Raw genomic sequence first — 23,932 nt, 5'->3', positions numbered from 1 at the left:
TGGTTTGAGGAGATTGAGAAGGGAGAAGTGTAACTGTTTCGTGACTACAACTTAGTACAAGTTTCTGTTCGGGAAAAACGCAATAGTTATTATCTTTATCACTCTCTTAGTACATGTACATGTATTCTATTGACTCCTTTTTGGGGATTGAACACATGCTTTCGCTAGTCATTGACTTCGCACTAAGTCCATGGCATAGGAGATAAAACCCTCGTAAAGGCTTCACTTCGGGTTTTTACTCGGCTTTTATTTTCATATTGACCTCGTAGATCTACGTACTGTTAGATACAGGTACTACAGTCATGTAGGTAACTAAGTAATAATTAGTTAGTTCTAGTTCTACACTACACGACTGTAATGACTATGTCTGTATACCATGGTATACCATGGTACTATTGGTAGCCTAGTAGATCTACACTGTAGACCAACCTGCAGATATTGCGGTTCGTGTTATGAAAAAATCACAAGCCTCAGTCATTCCACATGCAGAGAATGATTTTAAAATTTGATCTGAAGTGGATTGTTGGCTTCGAGTTTGTAGCACCAGTACAGTAGTCTCTCGCTAAATTACTACTATACTAGCTTGGACAGTGCCTGCTAAGGCCTATAGGGACACGGTACTAAAATTGAATCTTGTGTGAATGTCAAGCTCTCTTCGCAGCACAAAATTTCCTCAAGATGAGCTGGACGGTGACGAATGTGCCCATCCATTTCATTTACTTTGGAGACAGACAGGTTAGTTATGCCCATGTTGTGGCAAACGGTACCTTTGTGGTATGTTGCCATTGCTAGTGTAGTACTAAACTACTTACTTACCTCGCGGCCCTTCCTCCCCAGCAACGACGCAGTGAATGTACCGCAATGGTAATATTTTTTGGCGGGCAACATAGTAGCATTAGCCATTAGTACAGGGAGCACGCTAGCTAGCTGCACACTCCCAACTGGAACAGGACAGATCAGATTGGAGAGGGCACACTGACGCGTAATCATGATGAATATCTCGGTACTACATGTACTATTACTAGCTGCTGTTCATGCCATGATTGGATCCAATGATAGTGCGGCATGCTTTGCCAGTGGAAACCATGTACCAGCTGTTTTCTCCATGATGAAAGTCATCATTATTGTATTACTACCATACTGTCTACTAGTAACCATAGTAACGTTAGTGGATGTAGCATACATTGTAGATGGCATGTGACATTAATTGTTGGTCTCACCAAACCTCAAGAGTAAAAGGGTAGCAGTTCAGGGGCTGCACAGGGGGACCAGGGCCTTGGCCTGGCAGAGGAACGCAGTTAACATTACTCTGCTCTATTCGTGAGGTTGGATTTCACTTTTTACATTTTGTACGTGTACATGCATGTGCAAATACTGTTTGGTTGTTCTTGATCCCAGGGCCATGCCCGCTACAAATCTGTTATAATGATGTAGTACTAAGTTAGTATGCCGGTAAGCCGAGTAAATTGTCTCCTGTCTCCTGACCCACACTAGCGGCTACAGTGCTGCTCGGTGAAATCCGATCAACGGCCCGAAGTCAATGTCATGCTGGGTGCTGTGCTGCCCTAGACCTCTGGGCAGTGGGATGTAAACTGATGCAGGGAGGAAACGTGATTCATTTGACCGGATTTCACTGAGCAGCACGGTAGCTAATGCCTAGCTACCCTAGCTACACTAGCTACCCTGATCGTTTTATGATGACGGGCGAGTGCATGGGTACAGGTACATTGCTGTACTTCACTGATCGATATCTATACTTCAGTACTATAGTCTACCGTCAACTAAGCGATGCGAGATCAATTCAAGATGATCGTGTCACGTGGTAGGGATGCACCAATGTAGCACGGCCATGCTCAAATGGATTACTAGTACTAGTAGTAGTTGATGTGCTTATACTGTGGTATACCAGTGCATGTTTTAAATCAATTCTTCAATCTGCGTCTTCCGTACTCTTAATTCTTATTAGGTGCTCGGTGCATACATCACAATCACCAGTGCTGCTACAGCCATGACACAGGTGTTCACGAATCGATGATCAGAAACAGCTGGAGAGTGTTTGACAAGCAACATGTCATAATCCTGGAAGATGGCAGGCTGGAGCATGGAGGTATGCAGTCACACAGCCTGTGATGGCATCGCGCGATGTCAAGCAGCTCAGAGTGCTGTCTCATCTTTGTGACGCATCCCTACAAGAGAAGTACCACTACTAGGCTCCATTTGATGGACTAGTAGTAACGTTCTCGTGACCAGCCAGGATTAAATCTGCTGACAATGCATGGCATACATTTGCCATGTGTACCTGGTGTACACAGCTCCTTACAGCTGTGGAAACTGTCACCAGTTGGCAGGTGAGCTGCAAAGCGTGTAATGTTGCTATCCTAATCCTTGAGAAGCTGTCGTACAGAATGCCTGTGGTCGCTGATCGGACAGTGTGAATGTTACGTCTTGCGTATAGCTTACACCTGGAGTGAGGCTGGCCATAACAAATCTCCAGTGACATCTCTTGCATTGCAATGAGGATCTCCAAATGCAACTCTCCCTCTCTCTCTCTCTCTCGCACACACACACACGCGCACACACACAAACACACACACACACACACACTCACACTCTCTCCCTGAGGGTAATTACCGATGGAGTACTGAGCAGGTGTCCAATCACAGTGGCACAGTGGCTCAGTGGCAATCACAGTGGCTCAGTGGCTCAGTGGCCGTCATGAAAACACAGTAAAGTATATAGTACACCCTGTATACATGGTATACTGGATTGCTGAGGACACTCCACCCACTGCATGTCAGCCGGTGTATCTCCCACTCCCCGTACTGCCATTGTCATACTCAATGATAACACACAGTGGTACTCAATGAACACTGCCCGCGCTGTCCAACTGTCTTGTTGTGTCTGGCCAGGGCTATAGAGAGTTCGTGTTGTTTGAAAAAATGGCTTTTGCTTGAGTTTTATGTCTATAAGAACATAACTTCGTCGTTTCGTCTGACTCCTGTGCTGCTTGGTGCCTTGACGTCCCTGACGTTTGCTTTGTACCAAAAGCAGCTTGCCTATGTCTACGGTTGAAAGTCCTGTACGGCTAGGAGAACGACAGGTCAACACGCCTAGCGGGACCAGGCAGGTAAGAGTTTCACTCTGTCTTTGTTGCATGCGCTCAGACATCTGACTACAGTACCGGTATTGCTTAGGTTGCCAGCACCAATTTGGCAAATCTACTCTTTTGGCGATGGTCACTGCTCACTGCTGGGTTCTCTCCCTCACCCCGAAGACGTTCTGTTGGTGATTGAGAGATGGTTTGAACCCAAGAATGGGAGAGAAAAAGTTAGCTGCATTTGCAGTGTTGACTTGCGGTGTCATATTCACCGTGGCAGTAGCAAGCAAAGAAATGCCCTTCATATTCCATCATTATGACTATCAGTACTCGAAGTATGACTATGAATGAGACTATCATTGCGACTAAATATGTACAGTGGCCCGTGTCGTTCGCTTATCCCGAGAAGACCACAATGCAGCTAGTGTGTGTCCAGTGCTCTACAGGTTCCACTCTCGATTACTTGGGATCAAGTCACGGTACTGGGATGGCTCCGTCCCCACAGCCCTTTCAGGGGCGTAGCACCCGCTAAGACTGGTACGACCATGGCCGTACCACTTTTCAAAAAAATGTGGTCCGTCTGGAATATGCAAAACAGTAATAAAAAAATCGGGGTTCCTCAGATTGAACTCGGATGGAGAGCCAAGGATTATTTATAAAAAGTAAAAAGGACCAAGGAACTACAAGTTACACTATAATAACCTTATGTTTAAATATGATCGTTTAGTAACTGGTGGTGTTACGTATAGATTATAGACCGGTTAGGAGGTAAGACCGAGGTCCCCCGAGGTCTTTTACGAGGTCTATATATCCTGTATAGACCAACTATGAGGTCTATAATCTTTTTATCGTGTTCTCCACGCAATAGTTTCTCTTCATATACGACATACCCTTGTAATTCTAGTATTATACTATAGCCTATGCCGCATTGTAGCACAGTGGCTGGGTGGTAAGGAAGAGTAACTGAGATTCACATGGTTGTGGGTTCAAATCCCATCTTGTGTATTTCTGCTTTCTTCAAAAAATTCTTTTTTAAGTTGGAGAGAAAATTTCTAAGTCCAAGAAATTCTAAGGAGTCAAATATAAGTAGTCAAATATATATGGAAGTTTCCGGAGGAGGAAGGAGGAAACTGTAGTTATCACCAACCCTCACCGCGCCCAGCTCACGCTGCTACGGCGTGCGACCTGAGCTGGGCGCCCTGCCCAGTATTGAACTGTCCTCAAGCCAGTCACGTATTTGGCAGCCCAGTGAGCTGTCTACCGGATCGCAGCGTTTAGAAGCGCCAAATGCGGCAGGGCCAGTCTCAGGCTGGTCGCGTAGGCGTCAGGCCGGCGGGCGACCGGCAAGGCTGCATTCGCATTTGGATCACCGAAGTGATACAGGTGCTTCGACGGCACTCCGTGGCACATCAAGGAGGCATCTGGGGCCCAGGCAGCCCGCCCGTAAGCGCACCACCGTATCAGGTATGCGCAGGTGGAGCAGCAGAGCAAGATGTGTGCCGGACACTCACCATCATCCGGTCGACTGCATGGTTGTGCGACCTTACACAGCCGTCACTCATTACTTGCTATTGCTTGCAGAAGGCCAGATTTTTCTTTTTCTTTCGTTTGCTCTAAAGCTAGTTGGTTTACATGGTTTATACCCGTACCTGAGCATGGATCCTACTCAGCAGCGGATTGCTGGTATTCCTCGTTTGAGACCGCGGCGACGGCAGCGTCGGCCCTGACCAACAAGCCTCGGGCGATGAGCATGCCGGCCGAAAATGCAGGCATGGACACTGTCGTGTATGACCAGTTTAGTTGAGTTCCTTGGAGGCGCTATGATGCCGGCCGGCGCATGTGTTGGCGCACGGGAGACGATTAGGACAATACGGCGTGCGGAATACGTCGAGCTGGCCACAATGCTTCCTTCCTGTCCTGCCCACACGCAGCCAGCAGCCAAACGTGTTAGAATCGATCAATCCGATGGCAATCACTGAGTGCGGAATTGTCATTGGCGGCTCCTCTTCTGGCAAGAGAAAAACTGAATCTCTAATCTACTGGGTCGAGGCCTGGCAGACTTTCAGAACCATCGCGCCTTGCAACACGAGCTTACGCCCTCTGGGGCCCTAAGTAGTCCGACAAGAAATTCATACTGCACGGCGACAAAAGGGCAGTTGGAGCAGTCTGAAATCCGGGACTTGCCGAAATCCAACCGTGACGGAACCAGCCCACTTCAGCCCCCGCATGGTAGCAGAACACAAGGCTTTATCTCGCTGACTACCCATATTACTGTCACGGACAACTCCGCTGCGGACGCTCTTTCACGCGGACGATTAGTCCATTTCCTCTCATCGGCTCCCTAATCCAGCTGCTGGACTGGGCTTAGTCCCGAACTCATGCTATGCGGGAGCAACTAATCATGGCAGCAAACCGGCTGAACTTCTTCTCAACCAATGCGTGCCTCCTTTTTCATTCGCTGTGTAGTCTATCTCTCTCAGCACACGTGGGTAAGCACGCAAGCACACACACACCCACGCATACATACATACATACATACATACATACATACATACATACATACATACATACATACATACATACATACACACACACACATACTCTCTCTCTCTCTCTCTTTATCCTCCTCTCCTCCATCCCTCACCCTGCTTCGCCTCTAAGTGCTGTCGCTCCCCTCCCCTTCCTACTCGTACTAGGCGGCATTACACCAAGTCTCAGCATGTGGGGTCTACTTTGCTGTTTTGGGGCTTTGTTTGGACATGGCTAGCTGTTATCTTTTTCCTTGCGGCTGTCGTCGCCGTTGCCATTGTTGTTTAGATACCACGGCGAGCCGGCAGTACGTGCCGGTGTTGGCAGGCTGGCGACCTTGTTTTACTTTCAGTAATTAACACTTTACCCGAGGTGCGACGGATTAATCCGTCACGACCGCGCAGGGCATATTCAGACACGCGTATGTGCGTTACACACACACACACTCACACATTATGCGCACCCGGCGGGCAGGGCGATTGGCCCATGCTGCTTATTCAGTTGTACTAGCGGAGGCAGGGGCGATTCCCCTACGTAATCGCCCATGCGGCGGAATACCCGGCGGCCTGATACGGCGGCGTTGCGAGCAAATGCAGGGGTGGTTCCCTTTTGAGCTCTGTTTGTGGCGGCGGCAGAGGCAGGGGCAGCGCCCCTAGCCCATGCGGCGGTTGACCCGGCGGCCCGACATGGCAGTTGGCCCAGCGGTCCGATATGGCAACTGACCCGGCGGTCTGATATGGCGGCTGACCCAGCGGTCTGATATGGCGGCGGCTGACCCAGCGGTCTGATATGGCGGCTGACCCAGCGGTCTGATATGGCGGCTGACCCGGCGGTCTGATACGGCGGCTATGCGAGCAAATGCAGGGGCAGCGCCCCTTTGCGCGTGTTGTTTGCGGCGGCATTGGTCAAGGCAGGGGCAGCGCGCCTCGCCTGGGTGGCGTTATGCCCGGCGCTGCGGCTATGTTTGCAAAACGCAGGGGCCGCTCCCCTTTGAGCTTTGTAGGTTCACAGCTATGTTTGCAAGATTCAGGGGCAGCTCCCCTTGGGGCCTGGTACAGTTATGTTTGCAAAAAACAGGGGCAACTCCCCTCCGAGCCTTGTATGTAATCGTTTACAGCGATGCTTGCAGAAAGCAGGGGCAGCTCCCCTTAGTGCGTGGTATGTTTACAGCTATGTTTGCGAGGAAGAAACAAAAAAAAAGGGCTTGGAGCTGGGTATGCTTACGGCCACGTTTGCAAAATGCAGGGGTAGTTCTCCTTGGAGCTTTAGCTAGTTGACAGCTACGCGACAAAATGCAGGGACAGCTCCCCTTGGAGCTTTGGATGTTTACAGCTATGTTTGCAAAATGCAGGGGCAGCTCCCCTTGGAGCTTTTAAAACTAGTTTACAGCTGTGCGGACAAAATGCAGGGGCAGCACTCCTTGAAACTTTGGATGTGTACCACTATGTTGGCTAAATGCAGGGGCAGTTCCCCTTGGGGCTTGGATGTTTACAGCCAGGTTTGCAAAATGCAGGGGTAGCTCCCCTCAGAGCGTTTTAGGTTTACAGCTAGGTTTGCCAAATGCAGGGGCAGCTCCCCTTGGAACTTTGGATGTTTACAGCTATATTTGCAAATACAGGGGCAGCTCCCCTTGGAGCCTTCTAGTTCTACGTTTACAACTATGTTTGCAAAATGCAGGGGCAGCTCCCCTTTGAGCTTCGTAGGTTTACTGCTAGGTTTGCAAAACGCAGGGGTAGCTCCCCTTTGGAGCTTTGGATGTTTACAGCTATGCTTGCAAACTGCAGTGGCAGCTCCCCTGGGAGCTTTTGAAGTTGGATGTTTACAGGTGTGGTCGCAAAATGCAGGGGCAGCTCCCCTGGGAGCTTTGGATGTTTACAGCTATGTTTGCAAATGCAGGGTCAGCCCCCCTTGGAGCCTTGGATGCTTACAACTATGTGTGCAAAATGCAGGGACAGCTTCCCTTTGAGCTTTGTTGGTTTACAGCTAGGTTTGCAAAACGCAGGGTAGCTCCCCTGAGCTTTGGATGTTTATAGCTATGCTTGCAAAATGCAGGGGCAGCTCCCCTTGGAGCCTTGGAAGTTTACAGCTATGTTTGCAAAATGCAGGGGCAGCTCCCCTGGGAGCATTGGATGTGTACAGCTATGTTTGCAAAATGCAGGGGCATTTCCCCTTGGAGCTTTGTATATTTACAGCTAGGCTTGCAAAATGCAGGGGCAGCTCTCCCTCGGAGCGTGGTTTGTTTGCAGCTGAGATGGGGAGTCCAACCGAAGATCTCCTTTCGAGCTTGCTTGTTCGCATTTGCTTGTTAGCACCGTAGCTCGGGCACCCAGCAGGTCCTGACTGGCCCTTAGCGCATACTCCCGGCCACATTTATTGCCTGTTGCAGGATAGGGGCCTCACCCCATATTTTTTTTGGACGATCGGCGGGCGGGAAGCCGTCATCGACCTATTAAAGAGGCAAAATACAAGAATAACTGAGAAACTAATAATTGTATACAACGCGCCAACCATTTGGCTCTGTTGTCGGCTCTGCGGGGGGCACCCAGGCATCCCCCTCGTGCGAACACCACCCGTGGAAGCGGAAACGTTGTGACGGCGTATTCAGTAGTGCCCAGCACCAGCAGGACCTACCAATCAGGGGAAAGCCTAGCAGTCCTTCATGGCAATTCCCTTGGTAGACCCCCTCAAGCTGACACAGGATCTGGCCACCAGGAAGGGGCCTGGACGGCAGCTCTAGGTCACCGGAAGGTGGTCAGGGTTGACCCGCAAGAGATGCATGTGCAGTGGAGCCTTTGACTAAGCGGCCACCCCTTGGGGCCAGAGAAAGCGGTCTTGAGGGGCAGGTGGTCCTTAGTTGGAGGCTTGCACCGCAAACTATGAATGTGAGACCGTCCGTGCCCGGCGAAGGTGTCCATAGTACCAGGCGGGTAGCTAGTCACACTTGTATCCAACACGACAGCCCTTCGGCTGTTGTCTGCCCGGCTTGGGGCGCCCAGGTATCCCCCCGTGCGAACACTACCCGCGGAAGCTGACAAGTCGTCAGCGTATTCAGTAGTGCCCAGCACCAGCAGGAGCTACCAACCAGGGGAAAGCCTAGCAGTCCTTCATGGCAATGCCCTTGGTAGACGCCCTCAAGCTGACACAGGATCTGGCGGCCAGGAAGGTGCCCGGACGGCAGCTCCAGGCCGCCGGAAGGTGGTCAGGTTGACCCGCAAGAGATACATGTGCGGTTGAGCCTGTGGCTAACGACCACCCCTTTAAGCCAGAGAAAGCGGTCCTTAGTGGCAGGTGGTCCTTGGCTGCAGGCTTGCACCGCACAACCGTTATGAATGTGAGACCGTCCGTGCCCGGCGAAGTGGTCGGTAGTACCAGGCTGGTCGCTGGTCACGGTGGTCTTTAGCTACTGGTTTCACTGTATACCGAATCAGGCATGCCATCACAGGTCTACAGCGAACAGCACAGAGATCGACGGGACCAAGAATAGGGGATAGCGTGCGGCGAGGCCACCCCCATTATTTTTGGGAGGCACGGCTTCATGTTAGAGCAGTAAATTGCAGTTAGGGACTCAGCTGAGTCAAGCTGGACTCAGCGTGTCAAGTTTGGCATAATACAATAAGCGCGCTATCCCCAAACAGTTGTGTGGTTATTGTGTGAGTGTATATGCAGGAGTCCGCGGTCACGTGAGGGGGGAGTGATAAATGGAAGCTTCCGGAGGAGGAAGGAGGAAACTGTAGTTATCACCAACCCTCACCGCGCCCAGCTCACGCTGCTACGGCGTGCGACCTGAGCTGGGCGCCCTGCCCAGTATTGAACTGTCCTCAAGCCAGTCACGTATTTGGCAGCCCAGTGAGCTGTCTACCGGATCGCAGCGTTTAGAAGCGCCAAATGCGGCAGGGCCAGTCTCAGGCTGGTCGCGTAGGCGTCAGGCCGGCGGGCGACCGGCAAGGCTGCATTCGCATTTGGATCACCGAAGTGATACAGGTGCTTCGACGGCACTCCGTGGCACATCAAGGAGGCATCTGGGGCCCAGGCAGCCCGCCCGTAAGCGCACCACCGTATCAGGTATGCGCAGGTGGAGCAGCAGAGCAAGATGTGTGCCGGACACTCACCATCATCCGGTCGACTGCATGGTTGTGCGACCTTACACAGCCGTCACTCATTACTTGCTATTGCTTGCAGAAGGCCAGATTTTTCTTTTTCTTTTTTCGCTCTTTCCCTTCTTCCAGGCACGGCTTCATGTTAGAGCAGTAAATTGCAGTTAGGGACTCAGCTGAGCCAAGCTGGACTCAGCGTGTCAAGTTTGGCATAATACAATAAGCGCGCTATCCCCAAACAGTTGTGTGGTTATTGTGTGAGTGTATATGCAGGAGTCCGCGGTCACGTGAGGGGGGAGTGATAATGTGTATTATCCATATAAAAATCGCTCTGTGAGCGGTTCTGAAAAACCTTTACTGGTACTGCCCAGTCGTAAAAGTAAGAAATTAGAACTGGCCCATTGTCCCCCCAAATGCGAACTGATCCACCTAAATCGCGAATGACGGGACCCGAACGCACCAGTAGCACGAGGTCGGGAGGGCACAGGATCACGGCAATTATCATAGGGTAACACCAGTAGTAGTAGTAGAATTTATTATTTTGATAGGGAAGCCTACCGCTAGTACAGTACATGGCCTATGGTCCGGACCAACGTCCCCATCTGCATCCACAGGTAGGAACCTCGTGCTACTGGTGCGTTCGGGTCCCGTCATTCGCGATTTAGGTGGATCAGTTCGCATTTGGGGGGACAATGGGCCAGTTCTAATTTCTTACTTTTACGACGGGGCAGTACCAGTAAAGGTTTTTCAGAACCGCTCACAGAGCGATTTTTATATGGATAATTTCAGCTCTTTTTCCGTTCCCTCCCCACCCCAACCCCGAAGGTAAACATGATGACCACGCGCGCGATGTACTGTATGTAGCCAGGCGACTGCAATAACACACTGATACATATCAGCCCTCCCCGCCTCGCTACCCCGCACACAGATACACAAACATGTGTACGCACATGGCACACACACGTGGCCACGCACACATACGCACATGCACACGACACGAACAGGAAATTCTTCATGTATAATGCCATGCAAAGCAGTGGCCACCGTACTTGAGGAAGTCAGTTGTGAAACAAAAATAATTCAACTACAGCGTGTAGACAAGCTGACGGCCAAAGCACAACATAGCAAACATGACATTTGCCCAAGGATTGCAGTTTGCAGACCATGCCATGGAAGCAGCAAACACAGAATGTAATATCATACAAAGTGACAAGCAAGGACGTGGCCATCATACACCAGAAACTTGCAGAAAGTCACATATCCAACAGATAGAGAAGTGAACAGCAATCTGATACAGCCCACACAGGACAAAGCGGACCTGATACTCGTCCCAGGATCGCAAGTGGCAAACCCTTTTCAATGCATAACATGCAGGTGTACGTTAGACGCATGAACATCTGACCGTGTCGCCAGCATACAATGTCATCACATGTTTACCCCACAAGTTACACACATGCACAGTAGAAGCACAATGAAAGCAATGGAAAAGTACGATGTGGTTGCTGAAGCATCTTCACACTTCAAATTCAGACTTCAATGTGGTCGTCACGGGATGATATACCTGCAAGATACAAGTGATGCCGGAAGAAAGAAAGCAGAAGGTCGTGAGGTAGGCTATGACAGGCGCGTCGGAACGACTTTGGAGGTGGGGCGGCCATGGAAGGGGGGTCCGGGGGTCCTTCCCCGGGAAAAAATTTCAAAAATGAAAGCCAATTGCAAGCATTTCCGGGCATTTGGTGCCATTTCAGTGTACGGTAACTACAATGAAAGACTTTTGATTCTGCAAAAAACCAAGAAGATGCTACGATCGGGGACAAACATTACCCTCCCCCGGGAAAAAAATTCAAAAATTGAAGCCAATTGCAAGCATTCCCAGGCATTTGGTGCCATTTTAGTGTACATGGCCTTTTGATTCTGCAACAAACCACGATCGGGGACAAGGATTTGCCACGTTTGCGCTGAGATCATCGCGCTTTGTTGCAGTGTGCTAAAAAAAAAAAAAAAAAAAAAAAAACGGCCGAAAAAGTGGGGCGGCCATGGCCGCCCCGGCCGGTGCGGTTCCGACACCCTTGTATGAGACACCACAAACGGTTCACCTACATGTCTGTTCAGGGCTAGTGCACTCACACGGAGAATTGTCATAATAGAGCATTTCCCAAACTGAGAAGTGCAATGAAATCCACTTGCATGCACAGGAGCAATTTTGCAATATTGTGATGCGCAATTCGACACGATCTGGGATGCTGCGTGCGATGTGCCCTGCTGTCATGATAGTGACAGTCACCGCGGTATGTTTTGTCAACGTCGCCCGTGCACTCTTCTGTCAAGTCCAAAGTGCTCACATACTTGGCAATGTTTTTGCAGTGATTAACTTTTATCCTAGTTATGTCACGGGTAACTTTAATGAAGTACCCGCAGGCCGTGTCGATCTGCACATCGTCCACTCTCTCATGTACTTGGCCTGCTTTGTCTGTGTATCCATTTCATGTGCGATCCACAAAATCGACTAGACAGTGGGTGCAATACGCTCTCTACCTGAAGACGTTCTTCTGGCGACATCTCGCCATGTACTTGGCCTGGCTTTGTCTGTGTATCCATTTCATGTTCGATCAACAAAATCTCAATGCACTACAGAGACTAGACAGTGGGTGCAATACGCTCTCTATCTGAAGACGAGAACCATTAAATTTTTTTTGGAAAAGTTATACGTACACCTGAAACGTAATGAAGTACAGGAATAGAGAGAGTGACTACAATATGCTCTCGACCTGATAATAGTGATAACGTGAGTACAAGACACTCTCCACCTGATAACGTGTTAGAAGGTAACATGTCTACAGTCCCACCGTACCCTTCCGACACGACTGTAGACCATTAAATTTTTTTGAGAAGTTATACGTACACCTTAAACGTAATGAAGTACAGGAATAGAGAGAGTGACTACAATACGCTCTCGACCTGATAACGTGAGTACAAGACACTCTCCACCTGATAACGTGTTAGTAGAAGGTAACAGGTCTACAGTCCCACCGTACCCTTCATCATTCCTCATTCACCATCGCGCCGATACCCTGGCACACACTGGCAACATATCAATGGGGTGCCTTACCGTCGTCTAGAGGAGACGTCTTCGCAGCAATATTTTCCCTCCTGCGCATTCAGTCGCCGACGCGACAGCGTTCACGGGGCCGTTCCAGTTGCGGAAGACATTCGATTCATCGGGCCAATTCAGAAACAGGGCCGTGGACACACAGGGGGCAGAGGAGAGACATTGTTAGTGGACAAGAAATATGCAGTGGCAAGTGGCGAGTGCCGCATGGATGTCAAGTTGTCATGCACAATTCAGCTATTACTTACGGTCCAGCTAGGCCTGCCATTGCTCGCTCGTCCTGGTTCCTCCTCGTTCGTCTTCCTGCACGTCTGCACTTCTCCTTCCCCACCGTTGGCTTTGCGGTACGAGGGTGCCGGAAGGAATTCCCACCATGTATCCATGTACATGAAGTCCCACCATGACTCTCCATGTACATGTCCACGGCCACGTCAGCAGTTTGTATAGTACCGGAAGGAGTTCCCACGATGTCCTCCAAAGGCCTAGAGCGGACGTCTTTGCAGCAATTCTTTTCGCCCTGCGCATTCAGTTCGCCGACGATGTCTCCAAAGGCAAAGGCCTAGAGCCTAGTAGAGAGGACGTCTTTGCAGCAATTCTTTTCACCCTAGTACCCTGCACATAATCATTCACTCCGCCGACACGACAGCGTTTACGGGGCCGTTCCAGGTGCAAAAGGTCCACGTTAGCAGTTCTCAACTATTTCGCGTACGGGATAGTCGCCGCGACAGCGTTTAAGGGGTCGTTCCAGGTGCAAAAGGTATCCATCAATGGCACTTTGCAGTATGGGGCACGGAAAAGGGGGCCTCCTCGTTCGACTTCGTCGACTTCTGCAGTTCTCCTTCCCGTCAGGGGTACCGAAAGGGGCCTCCTCGCAGTTGTCCTTGCCGTCAGGTCCACGTCATGCGCAGTTCTCAACTATTTCGCGTACGGGATAGTCGTCTTTGTCGTACGCGACATCGGCGTTTACCGAGTGGCATTGGCACAAAGCAGACCGTTGACGGGTCACGTGTCAAAAAAGTATCAACAACGTGTCGACTACGTGTCGACCACGTGTATAGCGGTACACTCAGCGGTACACTAATTCTCGTGCCATTCTCGTGTCACAAAACTGGAACATCGAGTACCAGTATGGAAAGGCTTCAGACAGGAAGCCTTTCCAATTTGACTAAAGGGTCGTCGCAAAAGCTTTCTGTCGTCCCTGAAACGAACATCGTTCATTTCGTACTCGGACCCCCTCCCCTCCCTCTAAAACGAACACAGCTTGCTATGCTGGACGACGAAAATCGCATGCATGTACATGTCATATGTACAGTGTCGGTCGACTTGCGATTTTGGCTCGCACCCCCTCCCCCCCCAAATGAATCATGTTCGTTTCAGGGACGACGAAAAACTTTTGCGACGACCCCTAAGCAGTCAAATACGCGATATATTTGACCGCTTAGGTATCAGGGAAATTAGTGGGGTCAAATACTAAGAAGGCGATAATGGATATTATAGTGTAACTTGTAGTTCCTTGGTCCTTTTTACTTTTTATAAATGATCCCTCAGATCTTTGACTTTTGTTTGAGTTTGACTCATACTGGACTCGACACAGCTATCAGGTACACTTGGTTCACGGCAACTTATTTTATCTGCACGTGAACCATAAAATTCTATGACTAAAAATTTGTAAAAAAATGTGCCAGAAGTACCCAGAACACAGGATTTTGTGTCTTTTTTTTACAAAATGTTCCCATGGGAGGACCCCACGACCGACCTTCACAGCCCGCTCCATCCTTTGGTCGTACCAGTTCCCAAGCCCCTCATATACCCCTGGTTTTTAGGAAAGGCTGGAGAGGATTAATTTTATTCCATACTACCGCCAGTTGATCCAGTTGAAAGCCAGGAAGGGGAGAGAGAGAGGGAAGAGAGGGAAGAGAGTGCCAGTCGCAAATATTATTTGTTTTGTAGAGACGCACAACTTGCCCTCCCCCCTCCTCTCCCCGTCAGTTTGGCTTTCCACTCCACTGATCCACTGTTGATCAGCTGCTGTGCTTCACCACAGCAGTTACCGAAACATGTAATGCAAAATCACATTGCGATGGCTTGTTCCTTGATTTCTCAAAGGCGTCCAATTCGGGCATTGTATTTCTCCGTAGATGTACAATGCAATACCGTGACAAAACTGCTGTTATGTAGATCTTGACATGGGCTGAATGCTGGGCTATTTGCAGACCAAGCACTGAACATCACGACATATATACACACAACATGGAGGTCAGACAAAGCCAGAACACATATCATTAGACTGTTCTAGTTCTAAGTCAACTGTGGGAGACACCTTGGCTGCTCATTGTGTGTCTTTGTCACGGATAGTGACTTATGCACTGAATTTATGTGTATGCAATCCACTAAAATTCTACTTGGCGGTTCAATTGTGTCAATCATTCATAGGGTTCCCTGTAATAAGACGACGAGGGTTCCCCTATTATCCGATCCGTTTTCATAACTAGGCACTACAGTTCTGATTGTGTGCATACACACGTGCAATTGAAACAAGTAATAAGCCTCTTGTACGGGCAAAGCTGAAATTCACTGTAGCTCAATCTTGAAAAAAAGCGGTACGAACTCTAAAACCAGAAAAATAATAATATGCAGCGCAAAATAAGGTGAAGGAAAATAATAACCGGTCAAGGGCTAAATACAAACAGAAGAAAAACCGGAATCCGCGAAAATTATAACATACAGAATGAAACAATCAACTTGGAAACAAACAGTCTAGTCGAATACGGGTTATGCCACATGACCCCAGTATAATTATGTTTTAGCCCTTTCTTCAATTTTGCCTCTGTTTGTCTATCTTTCTATATTGGGTATCTTTCTATATTATGTATGTGTCTGCATGTCTTTCTGTCTGTCTGTCTCTTTCTCGCTGTCTTTCTGCCTCTCTGTCTCTCACTCTCTCTGACTCTCTCTGTGTGTCTGTGAGTGTGTGTGTGTGTGTGTGTGTATCTTCTCTCTTTCTCTCTCTCTCTCTCTCTCTCTCTCTCTCTCTCTCTCTCTCTCACTTCGCGGATTTATCTATAGATCTTTTTTCTCTCATCTCTCTACTTTCATGTATCCTACTGCAGGGATTCTGTAACATAGAACAGCCTGTAGACAATGACCAGCAGTAGTACTGAACCCGGACTTGCTACCGGCAATAAAGGCAGCAAAGATGATGAGCTCAACGATCAGTTGAGGATTGGCAAGCTGCCATGGTATATTCATGTTCTCAGACTCACAGTTACGTGTGTAGTCATCCCTGGCGTTCTGGCAAGTGCCGGTGCTATTGTGGAGGCGATCGTCTATGGCACACTGAACAAGGCACATTTCAATGAAAAGTATGCGCTGTACTCGAGCCTGATTGCCATTCCCCTCATACTGGTGCGCTGGTACTGGCAATGGCCGAAACACCTGCTCAAGCTAGAGTTTGCTTACTATGTGATAATCACCACTGGCTTTGTGGCTGCAGTATATTCCGTGACTATTGCCGGACCAGAGGTATATCGCACTGGGGAGCATATTCGCAAAGTGTTTGGTGGTCCCGACAATGCCAGGTACTCTGATATATCGACTGCGGAGGATATTCACAACTGGTTATCAGCGACAATGGATTTTACATTCCATGACAACTTGGAGGTATCTTTTGGTTCCCGGGAACTGCCTGGAAGAATGGCCTTATTATCTTCTATGCGAGTAATGCAGTTCCGTAGTCCTGTGAAAGAATGTTCCAAATACATCAAGAGCCTCTTAATTGCAGGGGCATCTCAGTGCTACGAATCACGAAGCCAGTCAAGCCGGCAGGACACCAAACCCTTCTCCAGTCTCAACTACAGCTATGTTAACCCATCGTATGTGTCCTTGTCGCTAGAGAGAATCTATGCAAGTGATCTTGTCCTGCACGGTCAAGAGTACAGCTATCCACTGGCAGGACACTGGGTCATGTTCGATCTAAACTTCTCCAGACGACGGGTACTGACAATGCTGAGTGCCATGAGAAACCCAGACCATCCCTGGATTGATTATCAGACAGCCATGGTTGCCTTGACATTTGAGGTTCTCATAACTGATTCTCCAAAGACCCTTTTCTGTGTAGTGACATTTGTCATTGAGAGAACTACCAGTGGTCTGTTCGTACCCAGCCCACCCTACATCGGCATGAACAATTTGAACGACGTGGAGATCGGCGATTTCCGGACTGATCTTCCTCCTGGCAAATGCATCCCTGTGGCCACACACAAGGACTTTTTCACACTGCTCTATCTCATTGTTCTACCCGGTGTGCTGTATACCATGTTTCGGCATGTTCTGCGAGCGCACTACAACTTGTCCAAGTACCTGCTGCACCCGTTCACCTACTCTGAAATCGGCTGGGCCATCTGTGTGCTTCTATCAATGATCTTCCGCTGGCGTGCTGTGGCATTTGAGCATTGTGATATTGCTGAAGTTCCCCAAGATATCTATGGAAGCAATGAGACAGAAATGGTCATACTGTTTGAGTCACTGGGTTCGGCTGACTCCTGGTTTGAGTCACGTCGTGTTCTGGGAATGGCAGTGTTCCTGCATCTCTTCACGGCGCTCAAGTTTGTTGTACAATTACCAGCGTTAAGTGGTCTGATCCGTACACTACAGCTAGCTGGTCGTGAACTCACTTCTTTCTCTCTGTCATTTGCAATCGTCTTCACTTCGTTCGTGTCCATGTTTTACATTGTCTTCAGTATCGAAGCTCCACAGTACCAGTCAATTGCTCACTGCATTGGCACATTGTGGCTTGGAATGCTCGGTGAGTTTGAGATCTCGCCGGAGCTGTGGCGTGTGAAGGCTTGGACGCTACCCGTCGTCATCGTATTTACATTCATTTCCGTGTTTGTGCTGCTGACTGTGATCGTGGCCATCATCAGCGACGCACATGAGCGAGCTCGCCTCGAGAAGGAGAAGGCGCAGGCGCAGAGACAACGAATTTCCGACATGCTGTCCAACTGGAAGCAGCGGAGGTCACGCGCCGCCAGTGCAAGAGCCTCTATGCCCAGCCGTCATGGCGGTCGGGCGAATTCTCTGTTTAGACGCCTCTCAATGACACCACTACTGTCCAGGAGCAGTAAAGCCAGCAGCACGCATAGCTCTAGTAGCTCTAGTAGCATTGGCCTTCCCGCTAAAGATTCTCCTCGCGACTTTGCAGGAGTGGTGAAGTCGACCATGCTGAGGCCACCACCTCAAGGACAGGAAAGAATTGCAGAGGAAGAGAGCAGAGGCAGCCAAGAGAACCTAGAAGGCGAAGCGTCTTCATATGACATCTTGCCAGCAATCACTGTACGCCGCGTCAAAGCCAGTAGTGAGACTGGATCTGCAGTTGGATCAACCTCTAGCCTCCTCCGTAATGGCGGCGCTTCTGATGCACGAAGCTCGAATGAAAGCAGCCATTCCCGTACCAATCTCACGGCGGTCTCGTCAACCGAGTTGGATGCAGGTGAGACGCACACTGAACCCAAACCCTCCTTTCTCAAGGATCTGTATAACGGTGCCACGCGTAGAAAACGCAAAGTCATGCCTGCCTCTGAGCCCCTGCCTCCCATACAGACAGGAGGCTACAAGAAAAGTAGTGACGGTGCGACATTGAGCGCTTTCACCACTACCCAGACACATGTGCAGAGGAGTGACCATGACCTGGAAAAGGGGGAAAGTCCCTGATTAAATTAAGGCAGTGGAACCTGTATGTACTGCTGCATTATTTCTGTCAAATTATCAGTTTTATCAGTATTATTGTTGCAATGATTAAAAAACACCAAGTCTTGAGTAAGTCTTTGTAGAGTGTGTACAGACAATTCATCCATATTTAGACAATTCATCCACTTTCAGGTGAGCAAATCCCAAGCTAGCATGCTTCACAATTTTGTTCTACAATCACGGTTTCCAATTAATTGCCTTCGCATTCTGACTTCACGCCCCCTGTATGTTGTGCTTGATTGCTTTGAGTCGTAGACCCACCAGTTGCTTTGTGATCACGTCCAATGTATACACATCATGTATGTGCTTTGCCCGCTACTTCTGGTAGTTTGAGCACTCTCAGCGCTGGTACATCGAGCTGTCCTAATGTCTGTGGTTCTCGTAGCCATGGCTGACAGTTCAATCCTATTTTAAGCTCGGAGTTGCACTGATGAGGCCTCATTGGCCAAAACAGTCTGGCTGTGTGCATCATGTACATGTACATGTATGTGCAAAATATTACTTTCCTCTTCTTAGACTCTTTACCGTGTGAAAACCTCTGCTTGAGGGCAGTGAGGATGCCAGCGCACAGATGGCAATGTGTAAAGTGCATCACTTTCAAAGGCCTGACCATCATCTAGCATGAAACTAACGGCACTCGGCAGGGGCTCTTCTACAACACGCCTTCTATACCACTCGAGTCTACAGTGGCAGAATATGGCATCCAACGTCATTAGTATCATGTTCTATGTCACATGTGGCCTGCGCTACAGCTATGTATAGAGGTTCTGCGAAGGATTCCCTTGGGTGAGTCAGTGGAACTGCTTTTGGGCGCTAAGTATAGAACATGAGTCAACGGATTCGCTTATGGGCGCAAAGTGTGCAGCGTGAGTCGCTAATGCAAGTGCGCCGCAGTGCCGCGGGTCCGCGACTTTGCCGACCCATCTCAACTGATGCATGATGTAATCACGTAATCAGTGCTCGAACTTAACATCACCATGGTGATGAAGCGAAACGCGGCTTGCAACTTAACTGAACATTCGTTTCTACAACGAAGACTTGGAATTAGCAAGGCACGGTCCTAGCGCCTAGCCTAGGTTACAGTAGGTATGTGATCATGGTGATCCCATGACAATCAACGTGTCCCGTATTCCGTAACTGGTAACAACGGACAGAGTCTAGACGTCTGTTCACACGTATCACTTGGCAGCTCGGTCACGTCACACACCAATGATCAAAATCCTACCCATGTCCATGCAGCATGCTCTTCACGCGACCTTGCCAGGACCTATGAAGTATGATGATGGGGGGCCGGGGGGGGGGGGGGGGGAGCCTCTTGTACATGTACATCAGGGAGTCGTACTCAAACTTAGTTTGAGTACGACTCCCTGATGTACATGTACGGGCAAAGCAAATGTGCTGACATATGAAACAATTATCTCAATACAAAAAAATGAACGGACCTATGATGTATGATGATGGAGTGTGGCTGTGTACGTACGTGTGTAGACGATCGGTACGAGTCTGCGTGTGGCTATGCGCAATATGCGAAAATTTGACTTTTGTGTCTAGCACTAAACGTGTCACTGACACAGACTAATGCCAGGGAGATCACCAGTCAGTCGAGCAGGAACCACTTGGCACTTGCTTCCTGGAAGCTGTCCAGTATAGATGTTACGAGCGGAGACGACGCTACTGCTAGTAGTAGTGGCAGCAGCAACGAAGCTGTCAGTGTTTCCGCTGTCGGAGTTTCTTGTTGTGCCGAAATAGGTCGCCTATGACAGTAGAGAACGCGACGCAGTCATCTTGTTCGAAAAGCCGCAAAGTTATCTTTCCATTATTTTGTTGCGTGCGCATTGACTCCTGTATAATTATTCATGCTGCTGGGCGACTGGATGCCTGGACAGTACCGACGACCTTCTTCTGCCTATGCCTATGCCTATGGACTTATAATACTAAGTAAGTCTTTGGTGGAAGTCTTACTGAACGGCTGCGGGGATTGTTCAACGACAGGTCAACATGCAGACTAGACCCTCACTCAGGGGACTGGGTAGGCCGGTAAGGGTATCATTCAGTCTTTGTTGCTTGTTCTGACTTCTGATCACAGTACTATTATTACCTGGTTTGAGGGAAAGAGACAAACGGGAAAAGTCTGAAGAAAAAATTGACTGTCACCACCAGGACTCGAACCAGGGACCCTCGCTTGTAGCCAGCGATGCTCTAACCACTGAGCTATGGTGTAGTCGTCATCCCAGCAGAGGCCGTTCAACATTTTCTTCAGACTTCGTAACTCACAGCGGCAGACAGCGGCAGGGAACTATCCTGCCGTCTAGGTGATGGGTTTTCCTAGGCCTCCCGCGTTTGGGCCTCTCAGATTGCGCTCCCCCTCTGACATCTGTGTTGGACGGGCTTGAGCTTGGCAGCTCTTTGGAGGTGCGTGCGGAACCGCCATTGGTGCAGCCCTCGGGTGTGCCTCAGTCTGTGCCTCTGGGTGCTTTGCATGGGGCTGCGCCTCGAGTGGTGACAGCACCTCTGCCTCCCCCTGACCATCCTCCTTCGAGGTCTGTGTTGGTGGGGAGCACCCGCGGCGGTCGATTTGTCCCACCGGAACCAGAGCTGGATTCAACAGAAAGACCAACAACCATGGCTGCAACAACAACACCAGCTTCACATCCAACAACAACACCAGGTTCACATCCAACAACAACAACAACAACTAATCCACAAAACAAAGCAGCAAATGACAGACCACGGAGATCTACAGCAGATTACAACCGGACCTATGAATTCACGGTAAAAATACAAAGGAAACAATCGGAAAGGACGACGACTGACGTGAAGGCAACGGCATTCACGGTTGGCGTGGGTGGTGAAGGTGAGACGCAGGACGATGCAAGTGAGGAGGAGAGTCAAACCGCGGTGGATGACGGAGCAGGGACTGATTCGGACAGTAAGGGAGAAGGTGAGCTGAGTGAGGGTGAGAGTGAGTGTGAGGGTGTGCGCGTGAGTCGAGATTGTGTGCGTCCGTCTCGTAATAACAAGTCTTCAGTATACAATCATTTGGTTTCTAGTACTGACTGTTGTCGTACTTATTCTGATTCCTGTTTTTCTGTTTTGTGCCGTGCTCGTCATGGTTATCTTTTGCAGTTACAAGTTTTGGAAGCTGTTTGTCAGCGCATTCATAAGCCGAATTTGTGTGTCCAGAAAGATAGTGTTATTACCCTAAAATTGTTCAAATAATGTTCTGTTGTGTAGTGTGGCAACGTTGTTGCCACTTGTGCCTAAATGTGTTTTGTCACCTTCTTGTTTATTATTGTTATTATTATCATTCGTTCTCACTTTTTTGTTTTTGTTGCTGATACACACTTGTCACGCTTAGTTCTTACTTGTATACCCTTGTTTTCTGCACACTTTTGTGAGAAATCGCACCTCGATATTCCAGTGCTGTCATTGTATCGTGTCACCCTACCTTGATTGCTATATTATTTCCTTTGTTCTCATTTTGTTCTTTAGTACAACGGTGATTCCTGAAGAGTGTTGTACGAAAACTTGTTCGAATCATCTTTTTTTTCCATTGCCCTTTTTCTTCTTACATGTATTTTTCCTTACCCTTTAGGTTGTTTCTTGCATCGTCTCCATCGCTTACATTGTTTGTTAATAAAGTAGTCCACATGTCGCTTCAGCTCGTCCTACTTATTGCCATATTATAATTATTATTATTTCAAATGGTGAACGGTACTATTCGGCCAATAAAATCTAAAGAACTCTTCCTCTCCTCTCCTCCATGCGCTCTCACAGCCGACTCACTGCTACCCTAGTTTCAGTATCTACCTGCAACCCTTCCTTGGTTGGTGTGTGTAATGGCTACTGAGGGTAGCAGTGAGTCGGCTGTGAGAGCGCATGGAGGAGAGGAGAGGAAGAGTTCTTTAGATTATTATTATTATTATTATTATTATAAGCACTATCGCGATGTAAGCGGGGATGCCTACTTCACTTCTGCCATTCAGGATGATGATAAAGAGAAAGACAAACAGAAAGCTCAGAATCTTGAGGAACAATGCTGAAGAGCAGAATAGCTGTGATCGATTGGATGCACTACAGAAAGGTGAAAATGATTAGTTCATTGATAATAGCTGGTGAGTTGTCTCGTCATTTCTGAATATTCGGTCTGGAGTGGTTTGAACAGTTTGGTTCTAGCAAGTTGCCTTCAGGGTGCGCCAGCCTTTTCTGTCTTGGGCTCTGGTGCGCCAGGTCTCAAGATCAGTCTGCGTCCGGGTGGGGATACCATGGCTGGTCAGGTCGGCGATGACGGTGGTTGCAAGGGTGGTACGCGGCCGGCCGCGGAAGCGTTGTGCAGCCGGGTCACTGGCCCGGCGGAAGTATGCACCCATAGCGAGTTGTGCCGGGGTGTCGACTGGTGAGCGCAGAACGTGCCCGAGGAGTCCGATCCGCAGGCGGTTGATGGTGACGCTTAATGGCTGGGTTTTGCACCTCCTGTACAGGGTCTTGTTCGATATGTGCCGGGGATGATGCATGTCAATGATTGAGCGTAGCTGTCGTCGGTGGAAACTGTCCATTCGAACCATTTCAGTTTTGGAAAGACCCCAGGTGCCACTGTTGTACGTGAGGACAGGTATGATGTACGCCTCATACAGTCGCAGCCTGAGACGCTCGCTGATTTCGCCTCGTCGGAACCAGATGAGGTACATGGACCGGAATGCGCAGCCAGCAAGTTGTCTCCGTCTCGCAGCGTCTTCAGCATCCCCTAGCAAAGAGCCCAGTTTTTTAACTGATCTCCACACTTCGTCGTTCCGGTCGGGTTTCCTGGATACTTCTGCATACTCGGTTTTCGAGGCATTGATATTCAAATGCCATTTGCCGAGAATGGTTGGGGCAATGGTTTCCACTTCCCGAAGGTAGGCTTCACTGTGGCTAATGAAGTCAACGTCGTCTGCGTAGCCGATATCGAGGGGCAGACCGCCATCTGACAATGGTCGGGCCGGCAATGCCTGTCGCAGCTCCTTGAGGGCAGCCTCTAAGTAAACGATGAACAGAACGGGAGAGAGGCTATCACCTTGTGGGACTCCGATGTTTGTGGAGAACTTCTCTAGCGGTGCACCTCTTACGCGGGGCTCAAGCCATGTATTGGCGAGCAGCATCTGCACTATGCGTAAGTCGCTGGAGTCCAGGAATGAGTGCAGGACCTCAAGAAGGACATCACGGCGAACAGTGTCGAACGCACGACTCATGTCGATGCCAAGGATATGAATCGTGTCGTGGAAACGTTGAGTCATGGCACCCAACCACTTGTGGCACCATATAATATCGCTGGTACTACGATGGCGTCGGAATGCACTCTGTGACGGGGATAAATTTTCC

At 49.3% G+C, this 23,932-nt stretch overlaps 1 protein-coding gene across 1 annotated transcript; it reads left to right on the top strand.

The window, feature by feature from the left end:
• Positions 1–473: 473 nt before the first annotated feature.
• Positions 474–19,091, top strand: LOC135814539 (uncharacterized). The gene is made up of 4 exons (XM_065327667.1): positions 474–735; positions 1,967–2,348; positions 3,049–3,127; positions 15,940–19,091. The coding sequence occupies exon 4, from the start codon at positions 15,971–15,973 to the stop codon at positions 18,536–18,538; it is 2,568 nt and encodes an 855-aa protein (XP_065183739.1). The 5' UTR covers positions 474–735; positions 1,967–2,348; positions 3,049–3,127; positions 15,940–15,970; the 3' UTR covers positions 18,539–19,091.
• The last annotated feature ends 4,841 nt before the right edge of the window (positions 19,092–23,932 follow it).

Source organism: Sycon ciliatum, chromosome 4 (assembly GCF_964019385.1).
Source record: "Sycon ciliatum chromosome 4, ocSycCili1.1, whole genome shotgun sequence".
Lineage (NCBI taxonomy): Eukaryota > Metazoa > Porifera > Calcarea > Leucosolenida > Sycettidae > Sycon > Sycon ciliatum.
This window is presented reverse-complemented; position numbering and strand designations above follow the sequence as displayed.